The sequence below is a fragment of the Taeniopygia guttata genome, chromosome 1 (assembly GCF_048771995.1).
Source record: "Taeniopygia guttata chromosome 1, bTaeGut7.mat, whole genome shotgun sequence".
NCBI classification, from domain to species: Eukaryota; Metazoa; Chordata; class Aves; order Passeriformes; family Estrildidae; genus Taeniopygia; species Taeniopygia guttata.
In genome coordinates, this window is record NC_133024.1 from 105,595,595 (window position 1) to 105,616,011 (window position 20,417).

Consider the following 20,417-nt stretch of genomic DNA (forward strand, 5'->3'; position numbering starts at 1 on the left):
GAATAAGTGGACAATTGAGCAAAAGTAGGGAACAACTGTAGGAATAATGGCCTTATTTTTCTTCAGTGTGCTTGTATACACTAAATTTACATATAGAAAGTTTTTAATTCTCTCCAATTTGATGAAGGTCAAATCCTGTGAAATCTTGCATCGCCACATCTGTATCAGTTACCATTTGTATTGGTCAATACATTAAAAGTTAGTTAGAAAGAGAGAGGGTGACAATATTAATAGCAGAGAAAACTACAGCCACCTGTGAAGAATCACTGAAGAATTGAGTGGTACTGAGGATCTGCAGGGGGAAGAAAACCACTTGATGTACAAGTGGGATCTAAATTATCATTTAGCATTCTTACTCGAGTCGTTACAGATAACAGTAACACCTATATTATATACATATATTTATCACCAACAGTATTAAAAGAATATTATCTCAATGCTTAAAAGCAGCAAAATAAGCAATGTGGGTATTTAAAAAAATTGAGAACATAAAGAAAATAATTTAAAAAAAAGTTTTGTAGCTGTCACAGCATAAAAGTCATTGTATAAAGCCGTTTTGTACCTGAATAAAATTTCTGATCACTTTGTTTCAAAAAGTCATTTTTAAAATGGAAAACTTATAAAGAATTACAGGAAAATGAAAGATGTCTATCTGAAAGTCTCAGTATGCTTTAATATATTTGTCAATCTAAAAAAGAGACAATTGAGGATGTATTCAAAAAGTTGACTGGAAAAGCATTCAGTACTGAATTAAAAAAAATAATCATTCATTAGAAAATATTTTGCATTCATGTAACAATTCTCAGTCTGTTACAACTAACTAGGTACTATATCACTATGTCAGAAATAGATCTTTATTTTCCTAATCATAGTTTTCCCCTTAAGTTTAAAAATCAGAACTTAACTCTCAGCCTACAATAATCTAAAAAGCTAGGATAAATTTAGCCACAGTTACCAGTTTCTTCAAAATCTCAATGCATTACTTTATTTTCATAGCTTTTTACTTTTTGACTAAATAATTAAACTAACAATAGAATAAGTATGTCAAATTAGAAATATTACTTAGTGCAAAAAAAAGAAAAAGAGGAAATTATTTGTAAGTGAGAATGCTATTCAGAAACTAGTAAGTCGAAACTGATTTTATAAAATATATTTTACCCCTAAAGGTAACATAATGATGGAAAGGAATTCAAGAGAGGTCATTGGCCTAAAATCAAATATAGTTATAAATATGTATAACAAAGGGCTCAGCTTCTACCTGCTTTGGTAGTTGATATTTACATTATGAATGTAAATTAGTACTTTTTTGTCTATATTTTATATAATGTTGGCAAGGCATTGTCTCAAGATGTCCTCCACCAATTTTTCAAAACTCAAACTGGTGCACATAATCAGCTAGAGAAACCTTACAAAGAAAATAAATGTCTGCAGAGAGGTGGATTAATAAAAAAGGCACCCAGAAAGGTTTGTGCTCTCTTGCATGTTGTTGAATTCACAAACATTTATTTACACAGTCATCTGATGCCTGCATTTCACTGATGAAATATGGGCATCTTCACAGCTGCCATGGAGACCATCAGAAGGTGAGTTAGTATGAAGAAAGGCTGAAAAATGAGGAAACATAAATATTCTCAGCAAAGAAATCTAGTCCTGTGTATAAAATGAAACATTAAAAAACTCAATTTGATAGTTTCAAATAATTAACTGCTAAAAAGCAATTAATCATACCCATAATAAAAATTAAAACCCAAACTGAGGTGCCTAGAAATATTTGGCAGGGACGAATCAAAAAATGGCAATAAATTATTTGTCTTTTGAATGAATTAAGAAAATTTATTTTGCCACCTACAAAAGAAAGGCAACAAATAACAATAAAAAACAAACTAGCAATATAGTCAAGAACCTATCGTTAATGGGTAAAATTGAGTATTTTTCGCTGTTTACTCAGTCTTCTTCATTTTCAAGAAGGTCAGTATCTATTAACTAGATGAAATAATGCATTATCTGACATTTTAAACTGATGCCTGATTTGCAGAGCTCAGCATAATTTTTATTTCAAATGTGGATCTACTAAAAATTTCCAAATATTTTAACCTCTTTTTGACAGTAAACATTTTCCAATACCTCAAAACTTACATCAAAAAAGCTCCACTTTAGTTTTACCTCTTGAAACCTGAGCGCATTCAAAGCACCCCCTATTACAAGGTGTCCCTACCAGCTGGTTACATCAGCACACCTTAGAACTGCTGCCAATGACACAGGAATAAAAAAAATGAGCAGGAAGAAGACATGGATGGTATGCTTTATCCACTCTGATTTTCTGGCTAGAAAGAACAGCTAAAGCAGAAGAAATACCTTAAGAACACTTCAAGGCAGAGTAATGTCAGAGTCCAGGACATCCCTCTGGTTGCCCTGGCTGTCTTGAGACCCTGGCAGGGGTTTCAGAGACCTTGGCAACAAGTCAAAAACATCTGTGGCTTCAATTTTAGCCTGTGGAAAAAGCTGTCAATTTTGTATGAGGAATTACAAGCCACAAGGGTTTGAGCAGTGTGATATTGGAATTAACATAGGATGGAAAAGTAGAAATTTGGGGTTTTTTTAGAATTTAATTCAGGGGGTCAAGATGGAGGAATTTGGGCATGCCCTAGCCTTCTTTTCCTTCTTCTTGTCCTCCATGTCTTGGTGTGATGGTGACACTTTTCTATTGGTTTAAGGTAGAGATTCACTGTCTAACACAGATGACAGGAATTGGCACAAAATGGAAAACTACTACAGGTAGTTTTGAGTATATAAAGTTCAGGGCAGAATGCTATGGTGGACTTGCTAGGCAGAGCTTGGCAGGTCAGAGAAAGAATGTTATAGATAAGAAAAAATAAACAACCTTGAAAACTCAATAGGATGCACTCCAGGCTCCTTCTTCGGCGGCGACAGGCTAGGGGAAAGACTTTTACACTGTTGGGGTCCCGACAAGCTGACCCCGACAGAGTAATAATACCACTCATAGTAATTTGAATGAGAGAAAGAAAAATGGTAGAAATAAAATTTGCCCACCTGTGCCACATCAATTTGGGAAAGGACTCTTTTGGCAGCATCTTTACCCCTGTTTCTTTTCTTCATTTCTTCCAAACTAATCTCGTGGCTTGTTAACTCAGATTGTATTTTCTGTTAGAAAACAAAGACAGCAATCAGCAAGGTTTGAGGGAAAATTGTATGCTATTTAAGTTGACTTTGAACCACATTAAAGAGCAGGACCAGTCTGTAGAGCACTGGCAGCAGCATGAGGGAGGTGACCCTGCCCCTCTGCTCAGTCCTGTCTGCAGTGCTGTGTCCAGCCCTGGACTTCTCAGGGCAAGAGAAACACGACTCCAGCAGAGGGTGGCAAAGATGGTTGAGGGACTGAATGTGGATTTATTTTTTTTCTGGAGGAAAACAACAGTTTTCATTTGGTAAGAATATTAAAAATTAATAATAGAAAAAAAAAGTTATTTGCTTCACTATTCTTAATTCTTCTCATTTCGACAGTATCACCAGGCAAATTGAGAGAAAACAGGTCAAAGTATCCTGCAAGTATAACATCACCTTCATCTTAGAGAGCTGTGCTATATCTAAAACAGTACACAGTACTTATGATCAGAATCTACATTCAATATCAGTCTTCTGTAGCTAAAAGCACAATGACAAGCAGCTCATTATTATACTAAGTTCATGTATTTTCTAATACATATTGCTTGTTATGTCTGTCTGCAAAATCAGTGTGATCCAAAGAAAAATATCAGCTGTTTTTGGTTCGCCATTAATCAACCTTACAAGACAAAATTAACTTAAGCAGTTTTGGCTAGTGCAATGTAATAGAAAAGAATTCCTAGCAAATATATTGATGCAATATACTTGAGGAAGATTAATATATAATTATGTTTAAATTGTTAGAAAATAAGAAACTGTTATTAGCAGAATTGCTAGACAGCACCACTGAAAAGAATTACCCTATAAAATATGGACACAAAGCTATGTTCCCATCACGAGATGCATTTGAGGCCATTACTCATGCATTAAAAAGTGATTTTTTATTTAATCTTATTTTTAATGGCATATAGCATTTTTCAGATGCCCTGAAGACCAGCTATAATTTGAAATATATGGACATAAATTTATCTTACACTACAGTAACTTTAATAGTAAAAACTAATATACATGTATTTTTAACCAAATTTTCATAGGTTATTAAGTACAAAGCTGTGTACACCATATGCTGCCTTCTTTATACATCTATTACACGGTTATAATGACTTGTATACCATTATAATGTCTTATGTATTTCAACACTTAACTGCAAGCATGTTTTCATAAGTTATATTGAATATTTATTAAAGTAAATTTTAAGAGAAAAAGAAAGATACATGAAAGCATTCAGTCTTTACAAAGTTTACTTGCAAGAATATGCATTATTAAGGTATTCAGTAAGATTTGGAGAATTAAAATATTTTTCTAAAGCAAAGTATTTGTAAAAGAAAAAAATATTAGCAGAAAGCTCCAAATTTAGATTATATTTTCTTCTAAAATTATCATAACTATATATTTTTGAGTTTTCATCTTTTCAATTCTGTTTCACAGGGATATTTAATGATTAGCCAGGAACATCTGAAGCAAGTAATATAAATTTTTAAAATAAGATATTTAATTTTTGAGAAAACAAAATAATGGTCAATTAAAAGAATGATTCCATCAAGAATGTTTATTTAATTGTTGAGCATTTATTTTGTCCTTGTCTAAGTTTAAAGTTTCCCCTGAAGTGTGCCTGAATTGTAACAGGATTATCTTCCATTTTTATGCCTCATGCAGACCAAACAGGTGGAGATTTAGTTAGTACCTGAAGCCAAATAATTTTTTAATGTCTTGGATGTTAGAACTGCACATGAAAGGAAGAAACGAGTCTGAATGCTAAAAATTATACCATATAAACCCAAGCATTTCAACTTGTTTGCTTCTCCACCTCATCAACAAACTGGTTTTTGCTTCCATTTTCCAATTTGCTTTGTTCAACCTCAGAGTCACTCTGGAAAGCACATAATTGAACAGTTCTTATCTGAATAGGTCAGAACAACAGAGCACAGATAAGAGTAGTGTTAAAGTAATTAGGTATTATGGTATATTGCATAGAGGTTGTTCTATCTTACTATTTTAAATTGATCTGCAGGAGAGAAATGAAGTGTCATCTTCTCTGGCATCAAAGTGTGGAATTGGTGAGAACACGTTAGAGGAAATATTAAAAGAAAAGTTAGTAAAGCTTATAGCAAGGAAAGCCTTTATTTCTTTTTCTTTTTTTTATTTTATTTACTACTGCTGCTCACCGGCAGAAAAATTAAATCAGTCATGAACAGACATAAAAGAATATCTACCACTTGCCTGTAATGTCCATTATAATTCAATTTTTAAATGACCACTTTGACTTTTGTGTGCCTTCCGACTCATCAATTTATTGCGTGAACTTCTTAACGTCCATAAGAGAACACTATTTTTTCTTGCATTATCTCTTATTTTTTCAATGGTTCCTGTCTATTTCTTTTCTATTTTTCGTAATAAAGAGCAAACCTTGTCTTCATTTAATTTCTAGAACATATAATGTACTGTATGTAACCAAGCAATACTACTGTGCATAAATTATTGTGTCCTACAGGTTAAAGACTCTCATTTGCTGTCACTGGCAGTCCTTCAAAAAATTTCCAAAACTTTTATTCATATATATATAATACACATAGAAGATGATACAGCAGAAATGACAAACAGGTAATTCTTAACTCAAACTGCATGCTTTGTTATGGACACTAACTTTCAGGAAATATTAACTGGAGAGCCCAAATGAGAAAAGAAAGGGAGAATAGGGTAGGATCATGACTGACAAGGCAATACCGAGGAAATTGGACATGACAAGGGCAGTTAAAACACAGTGTTCAGATGCTATGGAAATGTGTAGAGGGTGACAACCTGTGCTGTACAGAAAACTGCATAGATATTCAAACTTAATATATAATAAAATGCAAGCTTTTGAATAACACTTATCAGCTCTTCCCTCTGATCACTGATCCACACATGACTGAAAAACACAATTCTCACAATTTCCAGCAGAGGAAAGGTAAGTGTAGATAACTTTACCACTTTCCTAAGTAGACAACTGTGAGTTCTTGGTCCCAAATTATTAGTCTGAAGGCAATGAAGCATGGCATCATCTTGTCAAGTAACATCTTGAACAACTGAACCATTCTGCCGTTGTATCATCACATTAATTTTGGTTTTGAACAAATCACAAATACCCAGGCATGTAGTGCTTAACTCTACAGAACTGAAATTATCCAAGGATTTTATTGCAAAGGTAAATTTTTTTTGTACTTTTTAAAAACACAGTATTAAGCTATTCTTCACACCATAACTTATATAGTTTGACTGGGGAGAACAACAGACAAAGTGATTTGTCATACTTAGGAGAGAAATTAAAAAAAGTCGATTTTCTTTCCCATAATGTAAAAGTATTCATGTAGTCACTAAAACTAAACAAAAATACAAAGTAGAAATTCTCTCTTCCATCAAAAGTCATTGATAACAAATTATTTGAAAACTATTTTGTCATACAAATGTAATATTTTTGGTACAGATTTATTTTTCTCCTGCCAGTTAAAGAATACTTTCAAAAAGTCACCAACTGCAAATTCTTGGGATAATGACTTCATGCTCTGTATTTTTTGCTAAGTTTAGAAATATGAAAAATTCTTCCACTAAGATCATGAGATCAAGCATACACCAAATAATCTTTCCTTTCGGAGTATGGCTCTAGAATTTACCTCACTCAAGATTTTGTCATAATTGGGCCTTGAGGAATCTAAATTGATTTTTCTGTGTAGATGTCCGTTTTTTTTGTCTGAAAACATCATCTTTATTTGTACTCCAAATAATTCAGGTAACATTGGTTTTTTAGCATTAAAGTCTCAGCACCACAGGGTGGAGTAAGAAGCACACAGAATTTACAGTCCAAAAGTGATCCTAAGAACAGCACACATTGGACTCCCCTTTCTTTCTGTCAAGTTTCTGAATAAACTAAATTGATAATTCCACTTATAAAATAGGAGCTAAATATAATAACTTTTGTTTCCTCAGGTTAATTTCTGATCAGCTGAAACAAAAATTATTCCTTCTATCAATGCTCTAAATGGATTTGAAATTTTTAAAGCAAACACACAGAGCTCCCAAGCTCAGCATCTTTCTGATTATAAATTCCCCCACATGTTCTTTTAGAAATGCAGCACATATTGCTGAATGGGTTTCTTAATCCCTCAGCATGGATAAACTGATCCCTGCCCAGAAAGCAACATCACTGACTGAAAGATTCCCATTCCAGCTGTGCAGACACTATTCTAGGTGCCTTATATGAATGAACTGTTTTCAGCTCTATGAAAGAATGGTGCCAGCAGAGCTCCACAGGAGACGTGGCCATTCAGGATGTGCCTATTCTGACACTGGCTGGGGTGGCATTTTGCTGGAGGAATGACTCAGTCTATGCACCCACATAAAAATTATTTTTTATTCCTTTTCCCTCTAAGGATTTTAAAGAGATTCACGACTGAACTTCAGAGAACTTCAATATTTGCTTTAGACCTGTTCAGTTGTTAATTAAGTTTTTTTCATTAGGGCTCACTGGCACCATAAAATGAAAACATGAAAGGGAAAAAACTCAGCAGCCTCTATGCTGGTTTTCCCACAGTGGATATAATACAATCAGTTGAACAAGACATTGGACAATAAAATCTCCAGAAAAACAACACGTTCTACAAAGGCACTGAGCTGAAATCTTCTTAAGAGAGTGTTCTAATTAAGGTTGATTGGGTTTTGTGCTGCTTCAGTTTTTGTAGTCCTGAATCACTTCCTTTTACACAGTCTGTAGTAATTCTCAATATGGTACCTGACAATGCACATAAATCAGACAGATCCATGGGACATGTGAAATATGCAAGGGTCCAAACACACCAGAAAAAAAAAAAAAGGACATTTTCATATATTTTTTTTTTCTTATGTATTCACTTCATATAATTACAAGATGAGAAATTAAAGTGATAGATCTTTTAAAAATGCTAATTTTTATCTCATTAAAAAAATTGCTTACATCATTCATATTTCTAGGAAGAAGAAAAGTAATTCAAGAGAGTCAACAGATAGTTAATATTGTTTAGGATTAAAACTGAAACAATTTTTCCTAAATCTGATATTATAGTGATATAAATTAGAAGAAAATCAAGTAGGATAAAAAAATATTTCCAAAATAAGAGTGAATCCAGATGTGATCCTACTTTCCAAATATAGCATTTATAGTCCCAACATACACATAAAAATATCTGGATGCACCTACAAGTGCACGCACACACACAAAAAGCAACTGAAAGGTACATCCATCTACATGTTAATTCAAAAGACATAGTAACATTTAAAAAATTATTTTCAGGGGTGCATATATTTAGCTCTGAATATATTTAAGATCATGTAAGGCACACTATACAAGATTATTATTTTTTAGAATTATTTAGAACTCTACAGGCATGCCAAGAAACCCATTATTGAATATCTCTTATAATATCATTATAAAAGCACTCTTTTTCAACTTCCCTGTCACTTTTTTTCCCTGTTTAATTTCATAATCTTACTGCCTAAATTTAGATGGAATTAACAGAGAAATTGAGGTATATAACATTGTAGAGTGTTGATAGTTTTATTGCAGAGATGTTAGGTTTTATTTCATTCATATTTTTACCCTCTAAATGCTGCAGTAAAGCAGAACTTACAGAAGAAAGAGAGAAAAAAATTATAATTGGATGGACATTTTTATTTCAAAGGCTAAATAAACCATGTGTAAAGATAGGGAAAAGCTTTTTCTATTGAACTTATTTGAGCTGTAAAAAATTAAATATAAGTACATTGATGTGCTCATTTTGAAATAATTAACAATGTTGTCTGTGTTTCAATAATTTATTAATAAACCACATGTCAACTTTGCAAAAGAGTCATCTAAGAGTAGTGATGACGATGAGTTTCCTTTTTCTAGAATGGGCGCTGGATTTTAAAGAACCATGTTGTTTATCCTTGCATTTTTAAAATTACTGAATAGTCTTCCATGACATATATGGTCCTTTACATCTTCTGGACTGGTATATAATATAAATCAGGAGGAAAATATGACTTTTCTAGGAGAGTAGCTTAAACTTCTCAAAGTAATCCTACACAAAATTTGCTTGCACTTTCTAGGCGATCATGATGCAAATCCTCTTTAATGAGAGGCTGAGGGACAACCAAACACTCTTTGGTTAATTGAGAAAACTAGTAAACACATAAGCTCAACCTGTGTCTAACTCACCTGAGCTTCCTGGGGGACCTGTGCTGCATCCACTCTGTCTGCAGCGTAGGCTGTTAACTGTTTGTCAATAACAGCCAGAGACTCCTGGATCAGGCGCAGGGTTTTGTCAGTCTCCTGTGCAGATTGAATACTCTGCTCAAGACTTTTCTGTCTTCTCACGGCCTAGAAACAATGACAATGTTATCAGCATTCAAAGTAATCATGCATATAATACACATTTTTCTGCACTTCTTTTTTTTTCCCCCAAAAAAAAGTTCAGGCAAAGAATCAGACACAGGATTCCTGACTTGTGCCCATCCACCTTTTTGTAGGATAAATTGCGCATCTTTTTGCCACCCATTTAGTTTTCTCCTCAAGAAACAAACACTCAGATTGCACAGGCAAGTTCTAAAAAGTAAAGGATGCCAAAAAAAGCCCAAAGTATAAACTGAGGATTTCTATTCAGAGTGCAAGATGGCAAAGCTGCACAAGCAAACCATCCTGACAGTGCTGCCTTTCTTTCTGAGGCAGAGAGGTCCTCCTGATCTTGTTATATAATTCAAGAGACTTTGTTTACTGAGAATAGGGTTACTGTCATCACAATCCTATCCAAAGCAATCCACCTCAGCAAGTGAGAGGGATAAAGACTCTGTTGAGCTGGATTTCTCTTATATGAAGCATAAATAGCTGTTGGGAAGAGGCAATGCCTACTTTCTTCCTCCTGTGGGAAAAAAATTAAGAAGTTGAATCTTGCTACTACTCCGCGAGCAGTGCCACCATGGTTTTTTACACAATCCTTTTTTTGAGAAGTACATTTTCCTTTCAAAGTAGCTCAGTTTATGGTTTAACAAATCAGGACAATAAATTCTCCATCCAAGTTGTCCTTAGAACACACATATATTAAACACTTCACATAAATGAGTCAACTTTAAATAGTATTTGCAACACTTTAATAAGACATTTAGCGAGTAACAAACAACCTGGTACATTCTTCCATCTGTCATTGTGTCTACCCACAGACTCGTATTTTTTTTTGGGCCCCAGCTACTGCCTAGCAGCATTTCTGCTTTATACAAAGCACACAATAATCACCAACAACTTCAAATACGGCACCGTTTTTCTGTGTACAAGTCCAACCATATTGCTTCCCACAGAATAAGGTGACTAACTTAATTTGACATGAATCAAGGTGAAAGCAAGCACCCTTTAAATAACATTTCTAGATGTCCTGCCATTTTTCAAGTCAAATCACACTTTTTCTCTCTGATAAGCCAGCTATACTTTAATTTGATTTCATACCCATTACAACACTCTTGCCTTGAACAAAAATATCTCTCAGCAATTCAGTGGGAATATTTGATATAGCTACACCTTGTTCACAGAGCTCAGATTCTCACAGAGCTCCACTTATAACAAATGAAGAAGATGATTTCTTGTGAGCATTCTTGCTAGCTGTTTGACTTAGTTAAAGGATGGGAATCCAAGTAGTATTTTCTATATTTGTTCTTGTAAGCTGCTTTGTGCTATTTCAAAACAACTGATCAGATAATCTTGTATCACTGCAAGTTCCAGGAACCTTCTCTGGAACTGAACAGCTTTGCATATCAGACTCATGCTGTCAGTGTTAATGGGAGCACCTAAACCACCAAGGCATTATTACCATACTTCAGTATTAAGGCTTGCTACTTAAATAACTTTTATCTTCATCTGATTTGAGATTTTAACATAAAAACCTTCTCAGCCTGTTCAAAGAAGTGAGTTTAAAAATCACTGCTTCCATTTACCTTGGCACTACTTGCTGCTGATTTGTAAGCCTGGCCAGGACACAGACTCTCTATCAATCCACCTGCATCACTATTAGATCAGAAACATTAGATCAGAAACAGGATAATTAGCTTTCTGCACCTAATGGGTAAGGTCATCCTCCTGGCAATATGGAGGAACCATGGAAGATCTTCCTTGATTTACTGATCTCTGTGGTTTGCTGTTAGGAAATCCTTTCCTAACAGCAGAATCACATTCCACACTCCAGAATCCATTCCTCCTGAGGGCTGCAGTGCCCTTATGTGCAGAGAAGCTCACCATTTAAAATAAGACTCCTATTAAGTTCCATTATTATGAGTCATCCAAATAAGTGTCTGCACTTTCTGGAGAATGCAAAATACTGGACACAAATTTGATGTTATATCTATCTGATGAACTAGCTTTATAGAAACAACTGAAGCTTTGAACCTCTGTTAGATGCTGTCCTATGTAACTACTATTTGAAATTAGGGATTTTTTAAAGTAGAGATACATTTGCTGCCAGCCTGGAAAGCAGAGTGCATTCATGCAATGAAGTCACAGAATGCATGCAAATTCCCAAAGACTTAAAATCCTACAAAGAATAAGTGGTGACTGAAAAATCATCATCTTTGTGCTGATATCATCAGAAACTGTATATATCAAAATCCCTTTTTAGAATACAGCTGAAAAAAATAAAAGATTCCCAAACTCATTGACCAAAGATTATAGCAGATAAGCTTAAGAAAAAAATACAGCAAATCCTTGCCTAACTGAATTTTTACACTTGTACTTCAAGCAAATATAAAGCAGATAAATATATATTCATGTTTTTGATGTGTTTATGTGCACACAACACATACAAAGACAAAAAATTCCCCATTCATTGTCCTCAGAGGGAATTTTATTGCAGCCTGAGAACCTGTGTGACACTTTGCCTCTTCCAAATGAGCTGAAAGTACATCTTTTCCCAAAGTTGTGAACACTTTAAGTGAATGAATGGATGATGTCAGACTAAGACATGAATGCAGCAGTAGAAGAGAGGAATTATTTTGGCAACGGGAGAAGAAATACACAGCTGAATTTTGGGAAATAGTACCTTCCGAGTTGTGGAGATTTTCTCAGATATAAGTAGGTGCCACTTTAATTTTTTTTGTCTGTATTGCTTACTGGAAACTGACCCTGCCTTGCATGTTCTTCTAAAGCCAAGCTCATACCTGACCTCATTGAATTCCCACCACAAATGGATTGAAAATGTGTACAGTAATCTTATGAAAGGTATGATACACTCGTGTAATGTAACATATTTCTCCAGTACACAACAGTTGATTCAAAGATCTAATCTTTTTCACTAAGTAGGTCCCTGGTACTACCACTGGCATTGCAGAGTACTGAATATATTCAATCAAGGGGAATGCCACAATATTGACAAGGCACCTTCTTCTCTTTCAGTAGAAAAGAGTTGATGGTGGGCACAACCATTAGAATGCTTTACAAAAAGGAGTAGTCCTTCTACACACTTACATCTGTGGACCTGAGTTTCAAATTTGTCCTTCCAACTCACAACTGTCTGTGTGGAAATCTACATAGGCCTACTTTTTAAAGACATATGAGAGTTCAGAGCTGAAGTTTTAAATATTTATGATATTAAAATATTTTAATTTATGACATTCTGGGTTGTTCATGTTTGTTTTTTTCCTGAAATACTATGGGTTTTCTATTCCATTGTGGAAAAAAAATAGATAGCTTAACACTGTCATGTGCAAATGGGTTTGAATATAACGAGAAGCTCCAGCTTTGCTATCAGATTATAGCCAATAAAGCTGAAGGCTTTGGGCTCTAAAGAGAAGAGGCTGCCATTTAATTGCTAAATAGAAAATCTCAGGAAGATAAACAACAGTTTCATAATTTCTGAGACAGCAAAATATTGACAGCTGTCAAGGAAAACTAATTCAAAGAAAAAAATCTGCTGTTAGGCACTATCAGAATAAAAGAAAAATGAAAAAAAATATATGGAATAATTTTTTTATTTAAGTCTCTACAGGGTGTTTATAGATTTTTAGTGCTTTGATGATAAACATAATACTTTTTATGATATGATGTCCTGCATAAAATGACTTAAAATTTACCAAAGGTCAATGGTAAATGCAAGAAATAGCAACATTGCATAGTATCCATAAAAAATGCAGTTTTAATGGAAAGGGCCATAATTAATTTTTTGATGTTGAATGTTATAATGGTTTATTTATAGATATTGCCACTTTTTGCTTAAATAATGCATTTCACCTATTTAATGACATCAGTCACACATAAGATATCAGTTAGAGTTTTAAGATTAAAACCAGATAATGTTGTTGAGGCAGTACGCAGTAGCTGGGCTGTTGAAGAATAACAGAACAAAATCTTTTGAAAATTATAGCACATTTACTATAGGGAATATTTATTTAAAATGCAGAAATAAATTCATTAATTATCTTAGAAGTTCCAACTCATAGAAAAGGGTCTGTTAAGAAAGGCAGAAATCTTAGTATGTTGGGTAGTTTGTTTTTTTTTTTGTCTCAGACTCTTGTGTTATTGAGAAACATTGCCACAGGAAAAGTTAAAAAGTTAGGAAACTTTAAAATTTCTTCCTAACTTGTTTAAAATTCTTTACAATTTAGCCTGACTCTTGATAATATAATGATTGTGACTGAGGCATGTCACAACTTCTCTGTACCCCTGGCATCAAATTCCAAACATGCTAATCTCCACTTAATCTCAGAGTTGATTAATGTTTGTGCTTAGACGTTAATTAGAAACTCATTTATTTAAAAATTCAAAACATCATTTTTGGACCCATTAATTTTTAATACCCTCCAACCTAGAAAAAAATTTTCTGCAAATTCGAATAGTATTACCCAGTGTGCTTATTGAGTAAATGGCTACAAATAGTTTACCTCCCAGCCATTAAGTGATATTCAACTTTGATCAACTAAATTCCAAAACAGCAAACTATACCAAAGAAGAGTTTTCTATCTCTTTAGGTTATCACTGCCAGCAGATAATGCCTCAGAACTTGTAAAAGTAGTCCTCTTAGCAGCCTTCAAAGCAATTATGTGGACATGGTGTATGAAATAGTCTTTCTCCTCTGGAGAGGAGAGCAAAACAGAAAAATTATGTCAAATGATGAATGTGTGCTCTTTGAAAGAAACCAAAGATAATCTTCAGGGGAGTCCTAAAATGAATTAAGAGACAGGACCAAAGAATAACAATTCAGTCTAGCGTAAAGCCCATGTGAACAATAACATTTTGTACAGTTTTTTGCAAGAACACTCATGAACATCTGATAGACATTTCTGAAGCTTGCTGGACATGATGTAAATCACTTTAAGCATTGATAGTTGCTTGCAATATTAGCTTCAAATTCTTCAGTGTTTCTTAAATCCCATATACAGAGTCATAAGTGAATCAGTCCTTGAAAAGTAAGGATAGGGTATACCTTGCTATCAGTCAGCCCCAAATGTTCAAAAGCAAACTAAACACACTCACTCTTTGTTAACTAAAGAAGATAAGGAACACAAACATGAAGCCATTATCTGCCTTTAAAAATGAATCTCCATCTCAGCAGCAAAGCTGCATTGTCTTGCAGCATCATTCATACAGAAGTGGGTTGGTTTGGTTGCGCTATTAGTAGTGAATAAATATTCCACATATCAGTTTCTGCCCACATGAGCTTATTGTCTTGGTAATTACCCGCAAAATTATTCAAATAAAAACAAGTAACTCCACCACTTTAGGACTGCCAATTAGCCTGTCTGAAGAAGTGACCTTGAACATGAGCTGATTTGTGTTATGTGCCTGCAATATATTTTTATACAAGGAGAATGCTGCCTGAATTTCAACGGACTACACAAACAGCACAGAAAATTCAGTATCAGGAATCTATGAAAAAAACCCCATGGTTTTCCACTTCAGATTCAGATCTCATCATTAGTATTTAACTACTCAATATCTGATCAAGCTTTTAAAGAAGCCTTTAAAGAAGACTTCCACCCCAATTTTTTTTCTTTGAAAGAAACTGGAGATCAGTGAATACCTTTCTAATATATTTTACCTATATACTCATCAAAATTATTCTCCGAATTTCACACAACATCTTCATTATGTGCTTTTGACACTAAATCTATTGAGATTTATGAATTTTGATTTAATATCTATGAGTGATGACTGAATAGTATTCAACTATCACAAAAAGACTATTTGAAAGTGTTGTTCTCACACCCTGGAAGCCTTCTGTGTATTCCTAGTCTTCTAGTCAGTAAAAACATAACAAATACCAAGAAGTAGAACTCCAGTGTCTGCTTTCAAACAGAAGAAAGATGGTAAAAAAAAATAATAAGGGCTACAAAAAGAGAAGGTATACAGAAATTTGTATCTACTTTTCAGATGCTGTCCAGCTACACAGAATTATGTGAATGCCTGCACTGCACCAGAACTATCACCAGGATCTTTCCCTCCCCATCCTTCAAGTTTATTCTCAGAACAGTCGAGGATCCTCTTAGAATTTTTATTGTGGCGTTTTTACTTCCACTGTTTTCAAAAACAAGTATATTCTAGCACCACAAAATAAACTTCTTTTTTCATTTTCATGGTAGATTTTCATCCTTCCAATACAGCTGCTTTCCAAAAAATCTGCACTTGTGCATCATTTATATCATTGTAACAGTAATTTTTGACAGTTTCATAGTTTATCTTCAAGCATGTTCTGGTTACAGTCATAAAGGGGCTGTCTACATCCTTTGATAGGTCTTTCCCTAATAATTCTTTCTGATCTTCACTGAAGTACTGAGATGATATTTATAGTATATTGCTAGATTTGGCTCTCCTTGTGTTACACATTTCTATACTGAAGTGTCTTTTTAACCCCTTCATTTATAAAAATACACTTATTTATTGTTGAATAAAAATTTTACCTGTAACAGCTATTACTCACAATTAGTTTTAAAATAATTTGTTTCCCACTGAGAGTTGTCAGCGAAAACATCTTAAATATGCAATTTAAGATTAAATCCACTAGAAGGTCACTCCAATTTGGAAGTTTTGGGGTTACCCATTTTACTGGTTTTGTCTAGGACCAAGTTAATTTTCTCCACAGCAGGCTGTATGGTTCAGTGGTTTGTATTGGTGGCCAAAACAGCATTGATAACGCAGGGATGTTTCACCATTGCTGAGCAGAGCTTCCCCAGCACACAGGTCTTCTCTTTCTCACTCTGCCCCTTCCAGCAAGCAGGCTGGGCTTTGAAAGGACACAGCCGACCTGAGCACCACACAAGACCACGCTCAACAACAAAGAGGTGGGGAAAAGCATTTCTGAAATTGTCATTGCATGGGGACTGGTTGAACATTAGTCTCCTGGAGGTAATTTCTTCTGCATCACTTGCTTTTACCCCTTTTTTCATTCCCTTATAAAATCATCCTCATCTCAATCCATGAGATTTCTCACTTTTGCCTTTTTTTATAATCTCCACCAAAGTACCAGGAGATGTGGAGTCTTGTGGTCCTTTGCTGCTTACTGGAGTTAGCTCACCACACTCATGAATCCACTTCTAATTCAAAATGTGTTTGTGACCTGTTTAGGAACTGTACTAACAAAATAACTCTTTTATTTTTTAAATTGTATTAGACTGTCCTCTACTTAACGAGATGATCATTAACTGTACCTCCTGCTGAAGTTCTTCCCACCGACTATTGAACTTCTCAAGTTTCTCATTGATCAATTCATCCAAGATCCCACCATCTGTCAAAGTCTGAGCCAGTTCCCGAATCTGGTTGCGATTATCTTCTGGATGTCTCATTAAACGTTCCAAAGACTGAAAAAAGTCAAAAAAATAAGATTCTACACAGCAATCCAAATTTGCCTTAAAAATATAAGAAAGAAATTTCACATTTTATATACAATAAAAGTAGAGAAAAAAAAGATGAAATACTTATGTTCCATGCCTTGACAACTAATGTCTTATACTACGTATTATGAAGCACAAGGATTTTTCATATAGCAATAAATTTACTGCTTAATTTCAAAAGAAAGAGTCTAAAGAGTTCAGTGAAAGTACTTGTACCTTAATATAAAAAACCTGCTTGAGTATCTAAATGGATTAAATTCTATAGCAAAAATGGATTATCAATGCAGTATTTCATATTTTGATGCACAAGCATTGATTTAATTTCTACTAATTTTAAAAGCTCTATGATAAAAATTACAGAATAATAAACAAAGTTGCACTGCTATGATGAAAACTTGCCCTCTCTGAAGCAATCAACAATTTTTTGACTGGCTGAAGTGAGGTCTTTTTTTTTAAGAATGTTTATTTTATCATTACCAGTACTGTCTGTGACATCCAGCACAACACATTTAATTATTGTTTGATTTAGGTGGATTTGAAATCAAAACCTCAGTTTTTGAATCTAGTAAAAACTTAAAGACTTTTGAAATATTCTGCACCTTGTTCATGGCTAATGTTAATTCATAATTTGTTTAGAATGACATGAAATTTACAATTTATCAACACATATGATGTGGTTATTATTTAAGTCAGCACTTACATCTAAACACTCAGAAATCTCTTCTGCACCTCCCTGGACATTTTCAGTTGCTTTGAGTTTCATTTCAATCTCATTCAACCATTTATTTTCTGCATCCAAATATGACAATAATTCTCGCCAACATGCCCATACCTCCTGATGAAGAAAAGGTTTATTTAGATTGAAAATTTCACAGGAAATTTTTAGTCATTAAAATACTGAAAACATTCATGCCTCTTCCCTAAAGCAACACGGCTGATATCTGAAGCTTATGGGAACATACAGTTGATTTTATTTGCCAGCACTCATCTGATCCAAATTAATATAAAAGAAAAGCATCATTTTGATTAAATGGAGAAAAACCACAAAAAATAATATGAAAAAGTGAACTCTTCTGCAAAACACAACTTGAATCTTCATTTTCATGTATTATCCATTTTATATGGTTTCTGTAAAGTTTTCTTATATAAATATAAAAGTGAGCAGAATTTTTAAAGACCCATGTTAGAAATTTATGTCTTTATTATAAAAATGCACTTAGATTCCTTATATCTTCTGTATATTAATTGCTTAAATCACAGGTCCATAAAATGTCAGTTTTAAAGAATTCAGACTGAAATCTCTATGGAAATAATTCTAAACCACATTTAGTGCAATTTATAGACCTTTTATGTGCTAGAGTACTAAACATAATGTTGTGAAATGTTCCTATTCTCCTGAAATTAAATTATTGTCTAATATTTTATTTATACAGTGCCTGAAGATACTTAAATAAGCAGATAAAAATGGCACTTTATACACAAAACATTTAAATGATCCATAAATAATCTTTTTTGTTCCTTTTTTTTTTTTTTGGTACAAGTTAAAATAATGTTATTGAAATGCATTACACTCGTGGCAGATCTAACTTCCCAGATGCAATTCATCTCACTGAACTTTGTTCACACCAAATGAGGGTTATAGAGGGATGTTAAAATGTAACAACACATTATCAATGATCAGGGTAAATAAAGATTACCAGTTTAGATCACACACCTAATTTTCCACAGTAAAATTGAGACTAGATAAATTTTACTCTGGTACATTATCTTCCTGTATGAGGCAAGCTCTTGCAAATTATTCACAAACAAAATTTATTTTTTTAATTTAATGTTGCTCTTGCAACATTAACAACAAAAAATGATACTTAATACCATGTCCCATGGCAAGAATCTGCAATGGACTTGGCAAAAATGGTAGGGTCAACTCAAAATGCATGAGACATATTCAATTTGTCAGCAGAGCACGTACTGTTCCCATGCTGAGATAATATCACCTGACCAGCTCCAGGGCCGCTCAGTCCAAATCCTTAGCCATGGAACAGAGAAGCCTAGAGGAGCTGATGAAGGGAACATCACAGGGCTGCTACAAAGCCAAATTCCTGGCTTGATCTCAGATGGGATAAGAACCTGGAACAGGCATTGCTGTCTCTGACCTAAGAACCGTGTCGCAGTCTTCTCTTGCAATGCAACTTTCCAGCAGATATCTCAAAATAACTTTGTGTGTAGCTCATAGCATGGGGTATTTAATACATGGCTGATAAAGCAAGGATAGCCCTGGGCTATCCACCATCCTATTTGATAATACAGCTGTGCTCTCCACCTTACTTCCTGCAGCTAGAAGGGCTATAAATACAAGACTGACAAGATACCAAACCTCCAAAGTCTTCCACTTTCCATTCAGCCTGCTGCAGAGTTGCTGGTAGCTGGTAATTAGAACATCAAGCTCCTTTTTCAAAGCCTCATGAGCTGCAGGTGGAGCCTTTGCTATAAAATTATTCACGGAATCTGTAATAAGCTTCACCTTCACTTCTTTCTGCAGGGCTTCCTCCTTTGCTCTCTGGAAAGGAAAGAAAGATAAGATGTAGTCCTGATTTAAGAAGGGAAGTTATTTCTAGTAACTATCAGAATTCTCTGACACAATTCTAGACACACAAACAGCACTACAACAAAACAAAATACAAAAGAAGACCTTTAACTCCCAGACTTTCTGAAATAATCTTGAATGCATCTAAAAACCTTTTGTTTAATTTTGTTGCGAATACACAATAATCAATACAATTTAGCATCTCACAACCATTGAGTGTTCTGGAGCTCTCAGACTAATGGAACCTTTCAGTACTTTTTTTTTCTCTCCCAGAAGTGCTCCAAGCACCTTTAGCATCAAAACTTATGAACCACAAATGACCAAAAAAAGAAAAACAATCTGTTGTATTACAAATTCATGTATCCAGATTTAATGGTAAAATCATAAGAATGGCCAAAAAAAAAAGAAAAAAGATACTTCTTGTCAATATTATTGTCTTGCATTTAAAAAGAAAGACAGAAAATATTTTTTCTCTATTGTATATCCCACACTTTTGCTCCTCCCTCCCTCCCTTGTTATGTGGTCTCATGAAAAAGATTTTCATACCTAGTACTGTTTCCTCTGAGTGTTTTCTGGTGTCTGTGACTGGAATCATATCACAACTGGAAACATAGTGATGCTATAAAAATTGACATCAGTGCCTAAGGGCCTTCACAGGAATTTACAGTGACAACTCCCTGCCCAAAAAGCATAAAATCAAAACCATATTCCTGACAACACTTTTTTTCCTCTCTGGGTCTATAAGTTCATGAACCAGAATAACTGTGATCAGGCTGCCATTGATAGAGGAAGTTTACAA

The 20,417-nt window shown here is 34.2% G+C and overlaps 1 protein-coding gene across 16 annotated transcripts in view; it reads right to left on the reverse strand.

Annotated features, from left to right (window-relative positions):
* The window catches only part of DMD (dystrophin), a 1,135,802-nt gene that overhangs the window by 609,837 nt on the left and 505,548 nt on the right, over positions 1–20,417 (reverse strand). For all 16 annotated transcript variants that reach the window (XM_072937290.1, XM_041719931.2, XM_041719926.2 and 13 more), the window contains 5 exons: positions 19,409–19,591; positions 17,735–17,869; positions 16,852–17,001; positions 9,392–9,553; positions 3,052–3,162 (listed from right to left, as the gene is read on the reverse strand). In XM_072937290.1, coding sequence (XP_072793391.1) covers positions 3,052–3,162; positions 9,392–9,553; positions 16,852–17,001; positions 17,735–17,869; positions 19,409–19,591 — 741 coding nt within the window. The remainder of the gene's footprint in view (positions 1–3,051; positions 3,163–9,391; positions 9,554–16,851; positions 17,002–17,734; positions 17,870–19,408; positions 19,592–20,417) is intronic.